Source organism: Balaenoptera physalus (assembly GCF_965194825.1).
Source record: "Balaenoptera physalus genome assembly, chromosome: 10".
In the NCBI taxonomy this organism is placed as follows: domain Eukaryota; kingdom Metazoa; phylum Chordata; class Mammalia; order Artiodactyla; family Balaenopteridae; genus Balaenoptera; species Balaenoptera physalus.
Window position 1 is genome coordinate 61,628,128 of NC_138889.1, and position 14,942 is coordinate 61,643,069.

Here is a 14,942-nt window from a genome sequence, read left to right on the forward strand (position 1 = left end):
ATACCTGATATTTTTGCCACCCAGCTCTCACCTATTCATCCTACTTCTGGGAACAGTGCCCTAAATTTCTTTTGGGACACCACCCCACCCCTGCTCTAAGCTCTGTTATTTCAGACCATCTTTTCCAGATCACAGTAGATTCAGAGATGGCCACAAGACCCAATTCAGGCTAATGTGCAACAGTTTGAATAAAAGTTCATGCCAGGACTTTTATTCATACTGTTGGAGGAAAAGAAGCTCTCTTGGCTAGACTTGAACCAAGGAGGGCATTAGTCTAGAGCTGCTGAATATCACTGCAACCTCTGAATGAGCCAGCCCAGTGGCTGTAAAGATGGAAACAAAGCAAAGTCTAAGTGATAATATTTGAGTCCCTGGACCAAGCAGTTTCTGGACTTCTCAGGTATGTGGCCCAATATTTTCCCTTCTTGGGATTAAATCAGTTTGAGCATGGGGGTTCCTGTTACTTGCAGCCTGAAAAGGCCTGATGTAAGATGGTTTCCTTCCCTGGCCACCTTTGTCTCTATGAGTCCAACTCATTGATTCAACTCTAGAAGGATGGGAACCTACTGGAAAAGACCCCACCCAACACCACAGGGCTCTCAGAAAGCAGGCAGGGCATGACCTGGATCATCCATCTGCTCAGATGACAGAGATTCTGATGCAGCCTCTCCTCTCAAGCCCTCAGGGACAGCCAGCTTCAACCTGCCAGCTTATGGGTGGGGAAAGCAAGATACAGAAATGTTAAGTGACTTGCCCTAAATTGCACAGCTAACATGCTGCCACCAATTCTACCTGACCTCAGAATCCACACTCTTCTCACTATACCAGAGAGGGCACTAGTAGGTGCTGAGTCATAGAGGTGTTCCAGGGAAACAGGGCCCCCCTGGGGGAACAAACAAAGCCAGAGTCAGGGCTAGAGCCAACCACACCTTTATTAGTCTCTGCAGCAGGGCAACTGGAGCCCCTATCTACAAGGGAACTTTAGCAGGCTACTCTGGCTACTGGGCAGGGATGTTAGCATTTCTACTAGTGATTGGGACAGGATAGGGGAGGAGACTAGAAGGGGACCAAATGGGGAGACTGCTGGGCCACCTGCAGGGAGGCACATGTGGGGCCTTCAGGACTGAGACAAAGGTGGACCAGGTCCCAGAGGTGAACACTGCCATCTCCCCCAGAGTGAAGGAAGAGACAAAGCCTGAGATGGTGATAGCCACAGCTATGGATAGAGGGCCAAGCTTTTGGGGAATAGAAGTGCATTTCTTGATGGAGGCACCAACCTAGGGCGAATCACAAAGAGAGCTCACCTGCCCCCCAGAAAGAGGACACCAGGTTCAGCTCAATTGCTGCCCCAGGCACCTTGACATGGAAAACAGGTGCTTTCTGAATACTGAAGGAACAAAGGACCCAGAAATCTGGTAGCTGGGAAGGATGGGGCTAAACTCAGGGAGTGTTTTGGGTTTGGGTATTAAAACAGGCAATATATTCATTATGGTGCAATCATGAAACTTCCCTCCAAAAAGCTCACACCTCCCCCTTAGCCAGCAACCTCCTTAGCCTGGAGGGCCATCATGATCTGACCCTTGCCCACACCCCAGCCCAAACGAACTCCCATTCAATTCTTTGGATGTGCCATTATGTTCACGGCTCTGCACTCTTGCCAACAACTTTACTCCTAGCCTACCTTCCTCACTCTTTGCCATCACACTGTCAAAAGACTGATAACTCCACCTTGTAAAGTGTTTGTTTACTCCAGTCTGCCCCACCAAGCCTGGAGCTGCCAGAGGAAAGAATCTGACTCCTGTATCTCCAGTGCCTGGGCAACCTGAAGACCCATGAGTTGCATTTTCTGTGTCCTGGCGTGTTTGGGGGAAACATACCCATATTTGTCTATAACGGATTTCTAGGGTGTCTAGCAGTAGATAAAAGAATTTTGAGCTATGTTTTTGCCTGGGATGATAGCTTCTTCTGATGTGCGGGGTGAGGGTGGGGAGTGGGAGGAACGATCCGAGCCCAGAAGGGGCTAATGGAAACTAAGGGGCCAAGTGGGACAGGGCTTGGATGGTGGCGGGTGGGACCAAGCAGGAAAGCGGTCTTTCTGGTCTACGCGCAGGGTCCAGTGCTCAGAACCAGCAGGGCGACCACATGAGCGAGCCGAGTGCTGCACCTGTGGCGGCTCCCGCAAGCATGCCCATGGCCAGGGGGGCGCCCGCGCTGTAGCAAGGATCGTCCCGGACCACTACGTGCGTCACGCCGGGGCCTGCGGAGAGAGAACCCGTGAGGGCCAGGGACTTAAGAGGAGGGAGCAAAGAGATCATCCGCCTCCTTCTGCTAGACTCCAGCCCAAACCAAGATAAAGCACTGAACCCACTCTCCTGCTCCCCAGTCGGAGAAACTGAGGCCTTGATGTGGGAAGGACGTGCGCTCTGTTCCCACGGCTTCTATGCCCTGGATCTGCTACGGACGTTCTGGGACCGTGGGGCTAGGATGGACTGGCGAGGAAACCCCGGGGTCTCTAAGAAACTCCAGACTGCACCTGATGATGGATGGGCCTTCCCAAACGGCAGACCCTGGAGTGAGAGGAGGTAGCCTTTCCCGCATTAGCCACCAGGGGTCGCTACCAGCTCAAGAATGGGTATTGCTGGGCAGCCAGCGAATAGAGGCCGGACTAGAGAAGAGGTCAGCTCTGGAGTGGGGAGGGGCTCTGGTTCAAGAACCGTTCTGAGTCATGGGATGGGGAGGGGGCCTTGCGGAAGGTCCCACCTGGGAAAATCCATGGTCACTAAAAGGGTGGGGCCTGGCCCCTACTGACAGACCAGGGGTGGGAATTGAGGCAGGGGGAGGGGTGGGTCGGAGACTTACCATAGGTCGGTCCATAGTAGCTGCGGACATATGTGGCCTCGTGAGCGTTGGGGGGCACCACCTCATAGTAGTCCTGGTACGGGCTGTAGACGCGCACCTGGGGAGCCCTGCCTGGTCAGCTGCCGGAGAGCTGGGCCCGGCTTTTGTCCCCTACCCCCCACACCTGGTTCAGGCCCTTCTGGGCCCACAGAGCCACCACACCAAGTTTACAAATGAGTCCCCAGATACCAGCAAACTCCTGAAGAAAGACCCTACCTCCCCACAAGGCCCTTGTCCTCTAATACTTCAGCCCCTCCATCCAGCTCCCAGCGATGCCATTTTCCTGCCCTGGCTTCCTACCTAGCACTCCCCTGATCAAAAATTCTCCATGGCTCCCTACTTCCTTTGATAGATAGTCTAATATTTGCTAGCAGCTCTCCAGTGATGACACCTGGAGAAACCCAATGGACTTCTCTACTCTCCCGGTTATGGAAAGGGGGCCTGGGCCTTGGCCAGGAAATAAAAGGGGGTTGTGGAGGAAGGAAGGGAAAGGAAAGGTAGAGATGGGAAGTAACTAAAGTATTATTAAGCATCCACCATGTTCCAGGTCCTAAGGGAGATGCTGACATGTGTTATTTCCTCTTATCCTTATAGCAGGCATTATTCACTCTGCCACACAGCTGGGGATGGAGGCTCAGAGAAGAATGGTCAGTGTTCTCTCTGGGAGGGAGGAATAGACTGTCCGCCCTCTTCCCTCCCCCATTAGATTTTTACCAACCCCTCAAAGCCTAATTCAAAAGTCACCCACTCCAGGAAGCCCTTCTGGCCTCAGAAAGAATCCTTTCTTCCTGAGTTCTCTGTGGACTATGCTTGTGCCTCTTGTTCCTAGCCTTCCTCCTGGCCTTTCCTGCCTGCACCCTGAATGTGAGCTGCCTATTGGCAAGGGCTTTGATTCATTTGTGTTGCCAGCAGGGCCTAGGGAATAGCAAGGACTAATAAATATATGCTGAATTAAATGGAAGCTTTTAATCCAAGACCCTCATTTTATCCATGGGGAACAGACTTGGAACAGACTTCTTAGGCCCCTTGCACCTTATATCTCTAACTGAGCTTAACACCTAAATGGTCCAGGTGGTCCCTTAAAAGTCCAGGTGTCCAAACTTAAACCATCTCAAAGTAATTTCATTATCCTTCGATCCCCCCAAACCTGCTCTTTTGTGAATGCTTTCCTCTAAATGCCACCACCATGCACTCATACCAAGACATCAGGTTGGCACCGCTGTCTTCACACACATCTTCCACATCATATTAGCCACCAGATCTCATGATTTTATCTTCTGAATATGCTCTTCTGTCCATCCTCTTGTCCAGTGCCAAGAGAATAAGCCATTGGTTTATTGGAAATTGTGGGCGACCATGAAAACACTTTTCAGAGGAGTGGTTGGAGAAAGAAGCCAGACTATGGAGGACTGAAGAATGGTAGAGAGAAGAGGGATGGAGTCAGCATGTCATGACATCGCTTTTAAGAGGTCTGGCTGTAAAGGGGAGTCCTCCAAGCACACCTGTGATTTCAAGTATCCATGCCATTTCCCTTTGAAAGGGATTCCTTTCTCACCTTTTTTCATTCAACTACCTAACCTGTCTTTTAGACTCAACTCACATATCACTCTCCCTGAACCTCAGGTTCTGTTAGGGTCCCATCTGGGCACCCACGGCCCTTAGACTTCCATCATCACAGCACCAACCACTCTATGGTGTCATTGTTGTATCCCTGTGAGGTGTCTCCTCCATCAGACTTGAAGAAAACACCCCCTGCCCCCAACAAGGGCAGGGACTGGGTCTAATCAGGCCTGACTGGAACATGGTAGGTGCCTAATGTATTGAATTTATCTCAAGTGAGTCAAATACAGGGTCAGACTGGAACTAAGGTCACCCAACTCTAAGTCCAGTTTCAAGTTAGGGACAATGACCAGACCCAGAGCAATGCAGGAGGCTCAGACGAACAACGCTCAGTCTCAAGTGACTTCCCTTACTGTGCTCCTTCCCCAAGGGTGATCCAATAGGGCTTTCTGGTAGGGGTGACCAAGATCTGAGCTCTAAGCCTAGAAGGGGCTAGAGAGATCTAAGCACTCAGAGCCCCAGGTTTACTGGTAGGGAAGTTGAGGTCCAGAGCCTACATCTGCCCTGCACTGTGAGCCAGTGGGCCTGTCAGGCCCTGGAGAAAGTGGAAAACACCATCTCATGTCTCTGTGGGGCACCTGTTTCTACCCTCCAGGACTAAGAGGCCCAGAGGTAAGCTCATGTGGGTCACCTGGCAACGTGGCAGGGGATTCCCCAGAGACCTCACAGAATCTAAGGGTTTGATCCTGATCCTCTCCCACTCCAGGCCCAGCCCCTTTTGTAGGTGGGGACAGGGTCAGTCAATCAGGAGGTCACATGCAAATGGACCCCTCCCCTCAGAAAAGCTCAAGTTTATAGCTTTTTAAATTCAATTTTTTGGCATACCCACTTTAAACAAACTTGTATCCTAGTTTGGGTATGGGGGATGCCTCAGAATGCTGGGCTGGGAATCCCAGCCCTGCCACTGATGAATTAAGTGACCCCGGTCATGTTATGTAACCTCTCAGAGCTTTAGTTTTCTCATCTGTAAATGAGGACAGTCTTTCCTACACTGCCCACTCCCAAGGCACAGTGAGAATCCAGCAGAACCATGTCTATGCATCGAGGTGGTCCTAGCACTTCTGGGCTCGGTGGTTCTGCACATCAGAATCGTCAGGAGAAATTTTTTAAACCATAGGTTTCCAAGGCCCCACCCAGAACTACAAAATTAGAGCATCCAGAAGTAGGAGCTGAACATTTGAAATGTTCTTAAGTCCGTAAGCGATTCTAATGCACAGCCACATTGAGCACCACTGTGCTAGAAAAGGAGTTCACAGTTGACCACAGGTACTCTAACCCAAGCCCCCCACTGTGCCCACCCCAGGTCAGGCTGAGTGCTGGAGACAGAGAGGGGATTCATCCCCAAATCCTGCTTTCCAGAAACACTGGGGAGAGGGGTGTGTGGCAGGGAGACAGACACGGACTAAATTATAATACGCAGTAGTGAGGCCATAACAGAGGTTTTTTTTACTCCTTCCTTCCTCTCTTTATTCATTCACTCATTTGCCCATTCAGTGACTACTGCTTGAGGCCTACTTGTACCCCACCCTCATGCACCAGGAATAGGAGGGTCAAAATAGACTGTCCCCATCACTGAGCACTCATTGTGCACCGGCTGTATACCCAGCACTGTGCCAGGTTCCACAGGGGCAGAGCTGACCTAACTTGATCCTTGCCTTGAAGGAAGTGCCAGGTCTCCTGGGAGAATAGAGACAAAAATAAAGGAACTAGAAATCAGGCAGAATGAAGACAGGACTAAGCACTAATGCAGTGGGTTGTGGGAGGGAGTGACAATGCCTGGAGGTCTGGGAAGTCCTCCCTGAGGAGGTGGCAGCCTTTGAGGTGCATCTTAGAGGATAAGCATCATTTTGTCAGGTGAGTAAGGAAATTAAGGGTCTTTGCAGCAGATAGAGCAACACATGCAAAGGCTGGAGAGACAGAAAAGGTCGGGCATAGCTGGGAGCAGGGGGTTGAGCAGCGCAGTTGGAGCGCAGGGGATGAGGGGGATGAGGTGGGCAAGTCTGGCCCAGGCCAGATTCCGAGGGCCTTGAAAGCAGGGCTGTGGTTGGTTTCCTATGAACGATCGGGAGCCATGGGATTTTTGCGAGCAGGGAAGGGATGTGACTGGGCCCACTGTTGGAGGCACATCCTGGTGGCCAGAATGGAGGCCGGGAGGGCTGAGCCAGCACTTACCCAGATCCGCCTCTCAACCTTACAGGGGCTCCACGAGCGGGTCACACACCTGACCTTGGGGCAAACCCGGCGGCTCCTGGGAGGGACGGTGGCTCCAGCTGGGGCCTGCTCAAGCCACAGAAACCCAAGAAGGGGAGGGAGGGAGATGTCAGAGGCCCTCTACATCTGGAGAGACTTGGCGCTCTTCACAGGCCCTAGCAGAGCCCTCTGCCAGCTGGGCAAGGGAAGGGGGTATCCTCTTCTTCCTCAGCCCATGGTAATGGTGGGAAGCTCAGAAGGGGTGGTGATTTTGCCAAAGTTACACAGAGAAGACGGATCAGTAGTGTCTCTCCAGAATTAGCCCACCTTCGCCTGTTTCAGGCTGCTGAGGCTCCCAGTCTCCAGGGAGGACAGTACAGCTCTCATCTAACTGCCCACCCACCTGCACCCATCACTGGCCCCACAGCCTTGCCCCTGACTGTGCCCCCGGCCCTGTGTTCCCTGGAACAGCCAGCGTCCTGACTGTGCCCCCAGCCCTGTGTTCCCTGGAACAGCCAGGGTCAGGGGCTCCTCCTGGAGCCTCTACCCAGAGTGGGGTATAAACCTACAGGATGTGGAGGGACAAAGCACAGGTCACTCCTACTAGGCACAGGACAGACAGACACAGGCATGAACACTCAGAGATGGGCAGACACTAGTACAAAGACACAGAGGTACAAACACACCCAGTTCGAGCAAGCCTAGGGACCAGAGGGATGTGTGTGTGTGCACGTGCGCGTGTGCGTGCGTGTGTGTGTGTGTGCGCGCACATGTGCGTGTGTGTATATGTGTGTGTAGAGCTGGGGGAGGTGGAGTGGAGGGTCAGAGGAGAGAGATTTAGGAAGCAGAGCAGCAGGAAGGTGGATAGGCAGAGAAGACACAAGGCAGCTTCATAGAGTCACAGAGTGCAGAACGGTCAGCCCTCACCTCCTTCCTCCTGCCCCTCTTGGGTGGGACTGATCTGCCCTGCCTAAGTGGGATTTGGAGCTCAGAGCCAGGTCCCTCCACCCTGCTGACCACTGCCCCAGCCTCCTCTTACACAGCCTCCACCCAGAAGCCTGAGTCTGCTCCCCAAAGCCGGACCACAGCCCCGCTGCTTAATGCCCTTTATTGCTCCCCACAAACCTCAGGATAAAGTTCAGTTCCTTCACCTGGACTTCAAGGCCGTTTGTGACATGGCTCCTCAGAGGTCATGTCTCCTATTTCTTTCCCTCCATGCCTTACCCTCCAGCCAGGCCAGACTCCTGGCCTTTAGACACACATGTGTGCATATACACACTTGCACATACCACTTCCCCACCTCTGCTCATGTAGCTCCTACTGCAGTTAATGCCCTTCCCTCAAAGTCTCACTGACCTAGGTTCCAGTGCAGGCTCTTCCACTGACTTAAGACTATGAGACTTTGGACGAGTCAATTTCCCTTTGAACCTCAGCTCCCCAGCTATAAAATGGGACTAAAAATACCAACCCCTACCCCTTCTTATTGAAGATTAAATGATATAACCAATGCCGGCTGGTCAAGCACAATGCCTGGCCCTCAGCCGGTGAATGCCTGAGGGAGTTTCTAAATGCAGCCCAGTCTTCCCTACTACTTCCCAGCAGACTTTTCTTTTCTAGACGAGAAGGAGCTCCACCGTGCCACAGGTAGAAGGAGCAAGCACAGAATCTGGGGTCAGGCAGATGGGGGTTGAGGCCAAGCTTGGCCACCCGAGCTCCTCAAAACCACGCCTTTGGGCAGCTCCTCAAAACCATACCTCCATCAATCACTAAGTTCTGTTGATTCTACCTCTTAAATGTGTCTTATCCTCATCAGCTTGTCTCTGCCAGCAAGGCCTTAGTCCAGACCCGCAGGCGGTCACCTGCACACTGTCCCAGCCTTCTAACAGGTCTCCGGGCATCCACTCTTACCCTCTACAATCCATTCCCTACCTACCAGCCAGACTGTCTTTTTAAAACTACAAGTCTGGTCTGATCTGCTCATGCCGCTCCTCTGCTTAAAAACTTTCAATGACTTCCCAGTGTTCTTGGCAGAAACCACTATCCTTAACACAGCTTTTAATGCCTGGCTCTGCTAACCCTCCTTCCCCCACGGCTCTCTCTCTCCCTGAGATCCAGCCACCCCAGCCTTCCTTCTGTTCTTCAACTTGCCAGCATCATAACCCCTCTCAGGGCCTTTGCACCTGCAGTTCCCTCTGCCTGGAAAGCTCTTCCCTTCACCCTACCCCAGCCCTTTCACCCAGTTGATTTCTGTTATCCTTCAGGTCTCATCTTAAGCCTTGTCTGGACTCCCACCTGGATCAGGCCATCAAGGTGCATGCACATTGAATGCACCCTGCCTGTCTCTGTCAGAGAAGTTACCACCACTGCAATGGAATCACTGACTATGTAATTTGTGACGTCACGTCTAGCTCCCCATTAGGCTAAGTCCAGGAAGGCAGGGCCCACGTCTCCTGAGCTACCCTCTGATCCCTGGTCCTTGGCACAGCGCCTGGCACATAGTAGGAACTCAGTAAATATTTGTTGTGTGGATGAATGAAGCTCAATCTTATCATCTGCAGAGAGAGAACAATAATCCCAACCTCACAGGACGGTCAAGGGGAGTAGCTGGTATTGTAACTATATCACACCTGAGACATAATAGTTGCTGGATAAAAGATAGTTCCTTTCCCCCTGTTCACATGCCACCCCCTTCAACAAGCCTTCTTGGAGGCCTCTCTCTCCCTCCTCCAAGCACCAGCTGGATGTCTTCTGTCCTTTTCCACTCGGGACTCAGGGCATCTGAGTCTGCACAAGTCTATTCACTCACATATATGGAAACTGAGAACTGCTGGCTGGCAGAGACCGAATCTGAGTCACCCATGATTCCATGGCAGGTAGGGGTGGGGAGGAGACAGGGAGGGAAGGGGGCTCACCGGGGTGGAGTTTGCCTCCAGCAGTGCCGTCTTCCATGCTCTGCAATGCAAACCCACCAGACCATGAGGAGGGAGTTCAGGAGAAAGCAGATTGGGTCCCACATTTTAGACTTTCCTCCCCAACCCAGCCTCTAGCCCTAGTCTCTTGTGAAGGGGGAGATCCTCTTGACTCCCTTGGGTAGACAAAGGTGACCCCCTCTGCTGCTCCAGTCACATAGACAAGCCCTCAGTTGAGCTGCAGCCTCCTAATTCATTCTTAGTCCATAGTCTCTTTCCCTCTAGAAATTCCAGTTTCCCCATCTAGACAAAAGACAGCTGGGCTTGGGTGGTCCCTTAGGAGTTCAGATTCTGACATGCCTAGGCTGGTTCTTTGGCTGCAGCCCACCTCCACATCCCAAACCTACAAACTCAGTTCCCCAATGCTCTGACCCCAGAGCCCCGGGAACACCCAGTGGACACCGGACAATTGAGCCTTTGTTGGTTGCCATGGCACCTGGCTGGGGTGGACAAGGCGGCTCTGTGCTTTGTCTACCCCGAGCTCAGCCTCCCCTACTCCCCACACATCCCATCTCTTTCACTCTCCTACAGCGCAAAGGCCAACTGACCTTCCGCCAGAGAGTGGGAAGGGCAAGAATGTGAGTGAGGAAGACACGCCCAGTCTCTCAGTGTGGATCTGCATCTCACATGGGGGGCCCGCGGGCTGCCTCTGTTAGGCAGGTTAGGGTCTATCCCTCAGATCAGAGTACCCCCTGCCCCAGGCCATCTTCTAGGAAGGGAGTGAGAAGGAGGGCCTCTGAGGATGCCACGGGGCTGTCTGTTCTTTTGTATCACCCCCAAGCGAGGGCTCACCTCAGAGGCTGCTAGATACCCAACTTTGAGTGACCAGGGACCACACACCTGAGGCAGGTATGCACACCCCTCCCCCAACAGTCCGGAATTCATCCCTAACCATATCAGTTTACTGGATACCATACCAATCACCATGAGCCATTCAAATCCACTCTGCCCAGCCTCCATTGAGACTACCATGCTCACTGGTCTTTGTCCCCTTTTCCTACCTTTAGGGAACTAGAGGCCCAATGAGGAGGAGGCGTCTGGTCATATTCCCCAAGATCCCACCCCCTCCTCTCCTGGGAACCACTCACATGGCATCATCCCGGGTCTCTGCACACAGGTGCAGGCGGGAGCCCTCTCGTAGGTTCACGGTCAGCAGGCCATCTCGGCTCCTGCCCTCTGGGGGCTGCACATCTAAAGGCAGACACACATATATGGGGTTTCCACAGGGCACAGGCCCCAGGTTTCCCCAGTAAACCAGAAACAAGAATAGAAACTGACTTCTCTGAGTCCTTTTTACTGGCCACTGCCAACCTCGTCTGATCCCACACACTTTCCTTGGGATTCTGCTCAACTCTTTAGACCCTTCCACCTTTCCACATTGCCTGCTTCTCTAGTTAGGTATATCTATCTCCCAGTTTCCCTGTATAATTATGGCCTGAGCCTTGATCAAGGAAATTTGCTGTGTGACTTTGGGCCAGTCACTTAATTTCTCTGAGCCTCCTTATTTCATTTCATCTTTTTCCATTCCTAGCACTGGAGAGGGCAGGAACTGTGTCTGACTCACCTCTGTGAACCCAGCATAGGGCCCAGGTCCAGCACAGAGTAGGAACTCAATAAGGAACTGATTTCTTAATTCACACCCACATGAATTGGAGGTGATAGAGGCCCAGAAGCAATGTCTATGGAAGGCCTCTGAAAGCCGCAAAGAGCCTTCCACCTGAGAACAGCAGGTGTTCTCAGACAGACACAGTGGGGGGGCCATGGCCATAGTCACAGTGCCAGAGAGAAAGGGGCTCTGCTCACCGCGGCACTCTTCGCCTATCTTTATGTCTCGGACGTTGAAGTGGATGAGCACGCGGTCCTCCTCATCCTGCGCAGTCTCATCGTGGTAGTAGCCCAGCGTTCCATCCAGCCACAGGGCGAACCAATTCCGCTTCCAGCGGCGGAGGATGGAGCCTGTGTGATATTCCAGACCCGCCAGGCAGGCTGATCACAGAGCCTGCTCGGGGGCAGGAGCCCTGGGTGGGTTCCCAGAGTCCCCTTACCCCCCGGCCCCCAGTGTTATAACCACCCCGTCCTTGTCCATCTACCCCCTGAAATGATGGCAGGGCCTCTCTCTGTCTTGCTCACCCATTGCCTCCCACTGGGCCTAACACATAGTCAGGGCTCCATAAATGTGCTGAATGGTAAATGAATGATCAGATTCTTTCCTTGGGGGAAGCTGGAAATCTTGTTGTTTTTTTTTTTAAGTGTCACAAGACATGGAGCACCTCCACAAATTTAAATTCATGTCCAATTGAACATTTGTTTCTATATGTACAGTTTGTCAGAGAAAAAGCGTTAAGTTGTTTTTGTATGAATGCAGAATATGATTTATGCAAGAATTAACAGAAAACAACTAGTCATCAAGTGCTTGCCTTAAGGAAACCCTTAGTTTCCATTGCATCCATTCTGCTGAGGGGTGTACAATTACTGTGAGCATACCTGAAAAAAAAAGGCCAAGCCCCAGGTGACAGTCATTTGTGTAGTGTCTGCCTCTTCCACCAAATGGGGAGCAGAGGGATTGGCCATGCCTCACCTCACCTGTCCTGGCACCCAGCAGGACCTGGACTCAGTGTTTGCTGAACTGAATGAAGTGAGTACGGGTCATAGGGTGTGGGGAGCTCCTAGCCTGGGACAGCTCTGATTCAGATCATGACTCTGGTCAGAGGTGGGTCTGGAAGCCTGAGCCCTAGCTTTAGACATTTTGTGACTGGAAATCTTAACAGAAAAGGGTAAAGACATAAGAGATCTTCTTAGAGCTTTACAAATTCCAAAGCACAGAGGCATTTTTCATTTTGTTCTGCGCCTTGTTCTGTGGCCAGCCCTGAGCATGGGTGCTATGGACACACGGAGAATTAAACCCAGTCCCTGCACTTGAGGCGCTCACAGTCTGGAGCCAGTATGAGGTGGGGGAGTGGTGAGGCCTACAGGTAAAGATGGTTATATATTTATCAGGGCTATAACAGGGGTATGTAGGAGGCACTGGGAACGAAGAAGGGGGCCACTAACCCAGCTTGGTGCTACAGCAGGGGCTGGGCTGGTGAGGAGAGAAAAGGCAGAGAAGGCTCCTCACAGAAGGGGACATCTGAGCTGGGTCTTGAAGAATAAGTAGTTTACCAAGCAGTCAGGAATGTGAAGGACATTCCGGGCAGAGAGAAGAGTATGGGCAAAGGAGGGGAGGATAAAAAGGGCATGATTTCTTGGGAGAAGGGTTCACTGTGCAGGTCCAACAGGCCACTTTCCTCATCCCTGCCCCTGGACAAGGTGCAGGACGGATGAGGGCTTGGCCCAGGGTCACTCACTCTGTCTCCACAGCCAGCCGCCCCTCACCAGGGCCATTTCCTCAAAAGGACTTTCCAGGGCAGAGTCAGGCGGAACCTGTCAGAGGAGCCACAGGACGCACGGGCCTCATCAGCTGCTCCACAGCAGCTCCTCAGAGAAAAGCCCCCACCCCTGTCCTCCCTGGGGGAGCCACCGAGGAACCGCTTAAAGGAGTGTGAGTAAACAAACAAGGGCAAGCCTGTCTGTCTCCTCCCCATTCTCCGCTCCAGGCACGTAATGGGAGCACTGTGCTTGTGGGGTCAGCCCATTCTCTGCTCCAGGCACGAAATGCGAGCACCGTGCTTGTGGGGTCAGCAGGGCAGCCACCCGTTGCGCTGGGGTGGGGCTGGGGGGTCAGAAGCCCGGATTCCAATCTCAGCCCCATAACCTTGACCAAGTCCCTTCTCCCTGGCCTCCACTTCTAGATCTGTAAAAGCATGTCCATCAGGCAGGTAGAGACTGAAGTGAGGAACTCTTAAAATGTTAGAAACCCTGGAATTTTGAAACGCTGGCAGCAGAGAATATTAGAATCATGGCAATGAATGAGGGGCTTTCATGATAAGAGAAGCCTCCCTCACATTTGAACCCCACCGGAGCCATTTACAAAGTGCATAAAATAATAGTTCAACAGCAACTATGATTGATCGAGCACTGTGTGCCAGGTATACTTCTCAAGTGCTTTCATCTAGTATCTCGTTGAAGCCCCACAATAATCCTTGTTATTCCCAGGAAACTGGGGCCTGGAGAGGTCCAGTCACTTGGGCAGATTTGCTTGGTTATTAAGCAGTGGAGCCAGGATTCACACCCAGCAGTCCTGGCTTCTAACCATTATTCTAGTAGGAGCTTTTAAAACTCCCAATACACAGGTCATACCCAGTAATAATTAAATCAGAATATCTGGGGGCAGGAGGTAACCACTGACAGTCTTCAAAGATACCCAGGTGATTCAGTGTACAGCAAAGTTTGGGCCCCACTGCAACTCTACTGGGTACTTTACTAGATGGGTAGGATCTTTACTCCTATTTTACAGATGGACAAACTGAGCTATATAGCATGTGACTTGTCCATGTGTGTGATGCAGCTTGGATTGGAATCCAGGTGCCCTCTGTTCTTGAACGCGGCTTACTTTCGAGCTGGTGCCTTCGCCCTTCCCCCCACTAACTCACACCTGTTGCTGCGCAGCAAGGGCCGGCTGGCACACCTGGGTTGGAAGGCCAGTGCTTATCCCTGCTTCTCTTGCCGCTCCCTCCCATCTTCAAGCTCAGACATAGGTCAGATAAGACGGCCAGGTGCAAACTCCCTCTCCAACCCCCCTTGATGCACCCACCTGTCTACACCTGTTGCGACGCTGCTGCCAAAACGGCCGCTACTTGGTGCTGCGGCCTCCCAACCCGCTGCGCCTGCGCTTTGTGCGCCCCAGAGCGCCCGGGCCTGTTCACTCCCCAGGCTGCGCCCGGGACCTAGCTGCCTCGGGGCCCCGCCCTCCGGTCCCGCCCCGCCACCAGGGAGGGGGCGGGGGGTGTAGAGATGAGCTGACAGGAGGCCTTCTGGGACTTGTAGTCTGCAGGCCTAGATGTGGGTAATCAATATACAGCCTCTCGTGGGTGGTAGCCCGGTGCCCAACCGGAGCACAGGTGAGAGGCCGCACCTGCGATTTTATTTTGCTATTAAGTCATTATTTTGTTCATTCATTTATCATGAAATACTTTTTTTCCAAGAATCTTGAGCTCTAATTTTCTAGAAAAATGTAAATTACAAGGAGAAACCAGGCTCCTAGTTTTGCCATGTTTTCTTGATACTCAGTTTGTGCCTGGCACCGGGCGTTAGTGGAGGGCACAAAAAATCATCCAACAAGGCCCTTCCTCTTCTTTTCCCAGCTTCCCCTCTGGTGGAGGAGACAAC

The 14,942-nt window shown here is 52.3% G+C and overlaps 1 protein-coding gene across 3 annotated transcripts; it reads right to left on the reverse strand.

Annotated features, from left to right (window-relative positions):
- Positions 1-914: 914 nt before the first annotated feature.
- On the reverse strand, positions 915-14,515 carry PLEKHB1 (pleckstrin homology domain containing B1). 3 transcript variants are annotated; one of them, XM_082411329.1, is made up of 8 exons: positions 14,368-14,514; positions 13,022-13,097; positions 11,481-11,633; positions 10,766-10,868; positions 9,621-9,660; positions 6,691-6,795; positions 2,860-2,956; positions 915-2,257 (listed from the first exon to the last, which is right to left on the reverse strand). In XM_082411329.1, exons 2-8 carry the CDS (start codon positions 13,056-13,058, stop codon positions 2,121-2,123), a joined length of 672 nt encoding a protein of 223 aa, XP_082267455.1. In that variant the 5' UTR covers positions 13,059-13,097; positions 14,368-14,514; the 3' UTR covers positions 915-2,120. The 3 variants fall into 3 exon arrangements, with proteins under 3 accessions (XP_082267455.1, XP_082267456.1, XP_082267457.1); XM_082411330.1 differs by lacking the exon at positions 6,691-6,795; XM_082411331.1 differs by lacking the exons at positions 915-2,257; positions 2,860-2,956 and adding an exon at positions 2,963-6,195 and having other exon boundaries at positions 14,368-14,515.
- Positions 14,516-14,942: the final 427 nt, after the last annotated feature.

Bases quoted from the DNA above. Each gene is read 5' to 3' on its own strand.
- PLEKHB1 (XM_082411329.1), bottom strand. From the start codon at position 13,058: ATGGCCCTGGTGAGGGGCGGCTGGCTGTGGAGACAGA. The intron at 10,869-11,480 runs GTGAGCAGAGCC...GTCTGCCTTTAG, and splicing joins GATAGGCGAAGAGTGCCGCG to ATGTGCAGCCCCCAGAGGGC. The intron at 9,661-10,765 runs GTGAGTGGTTCC...TTTGCATTGCAG, and splicing joins GAGACCCGGGATGATGCCAT to AGCATGGAAGACGGCACTGC.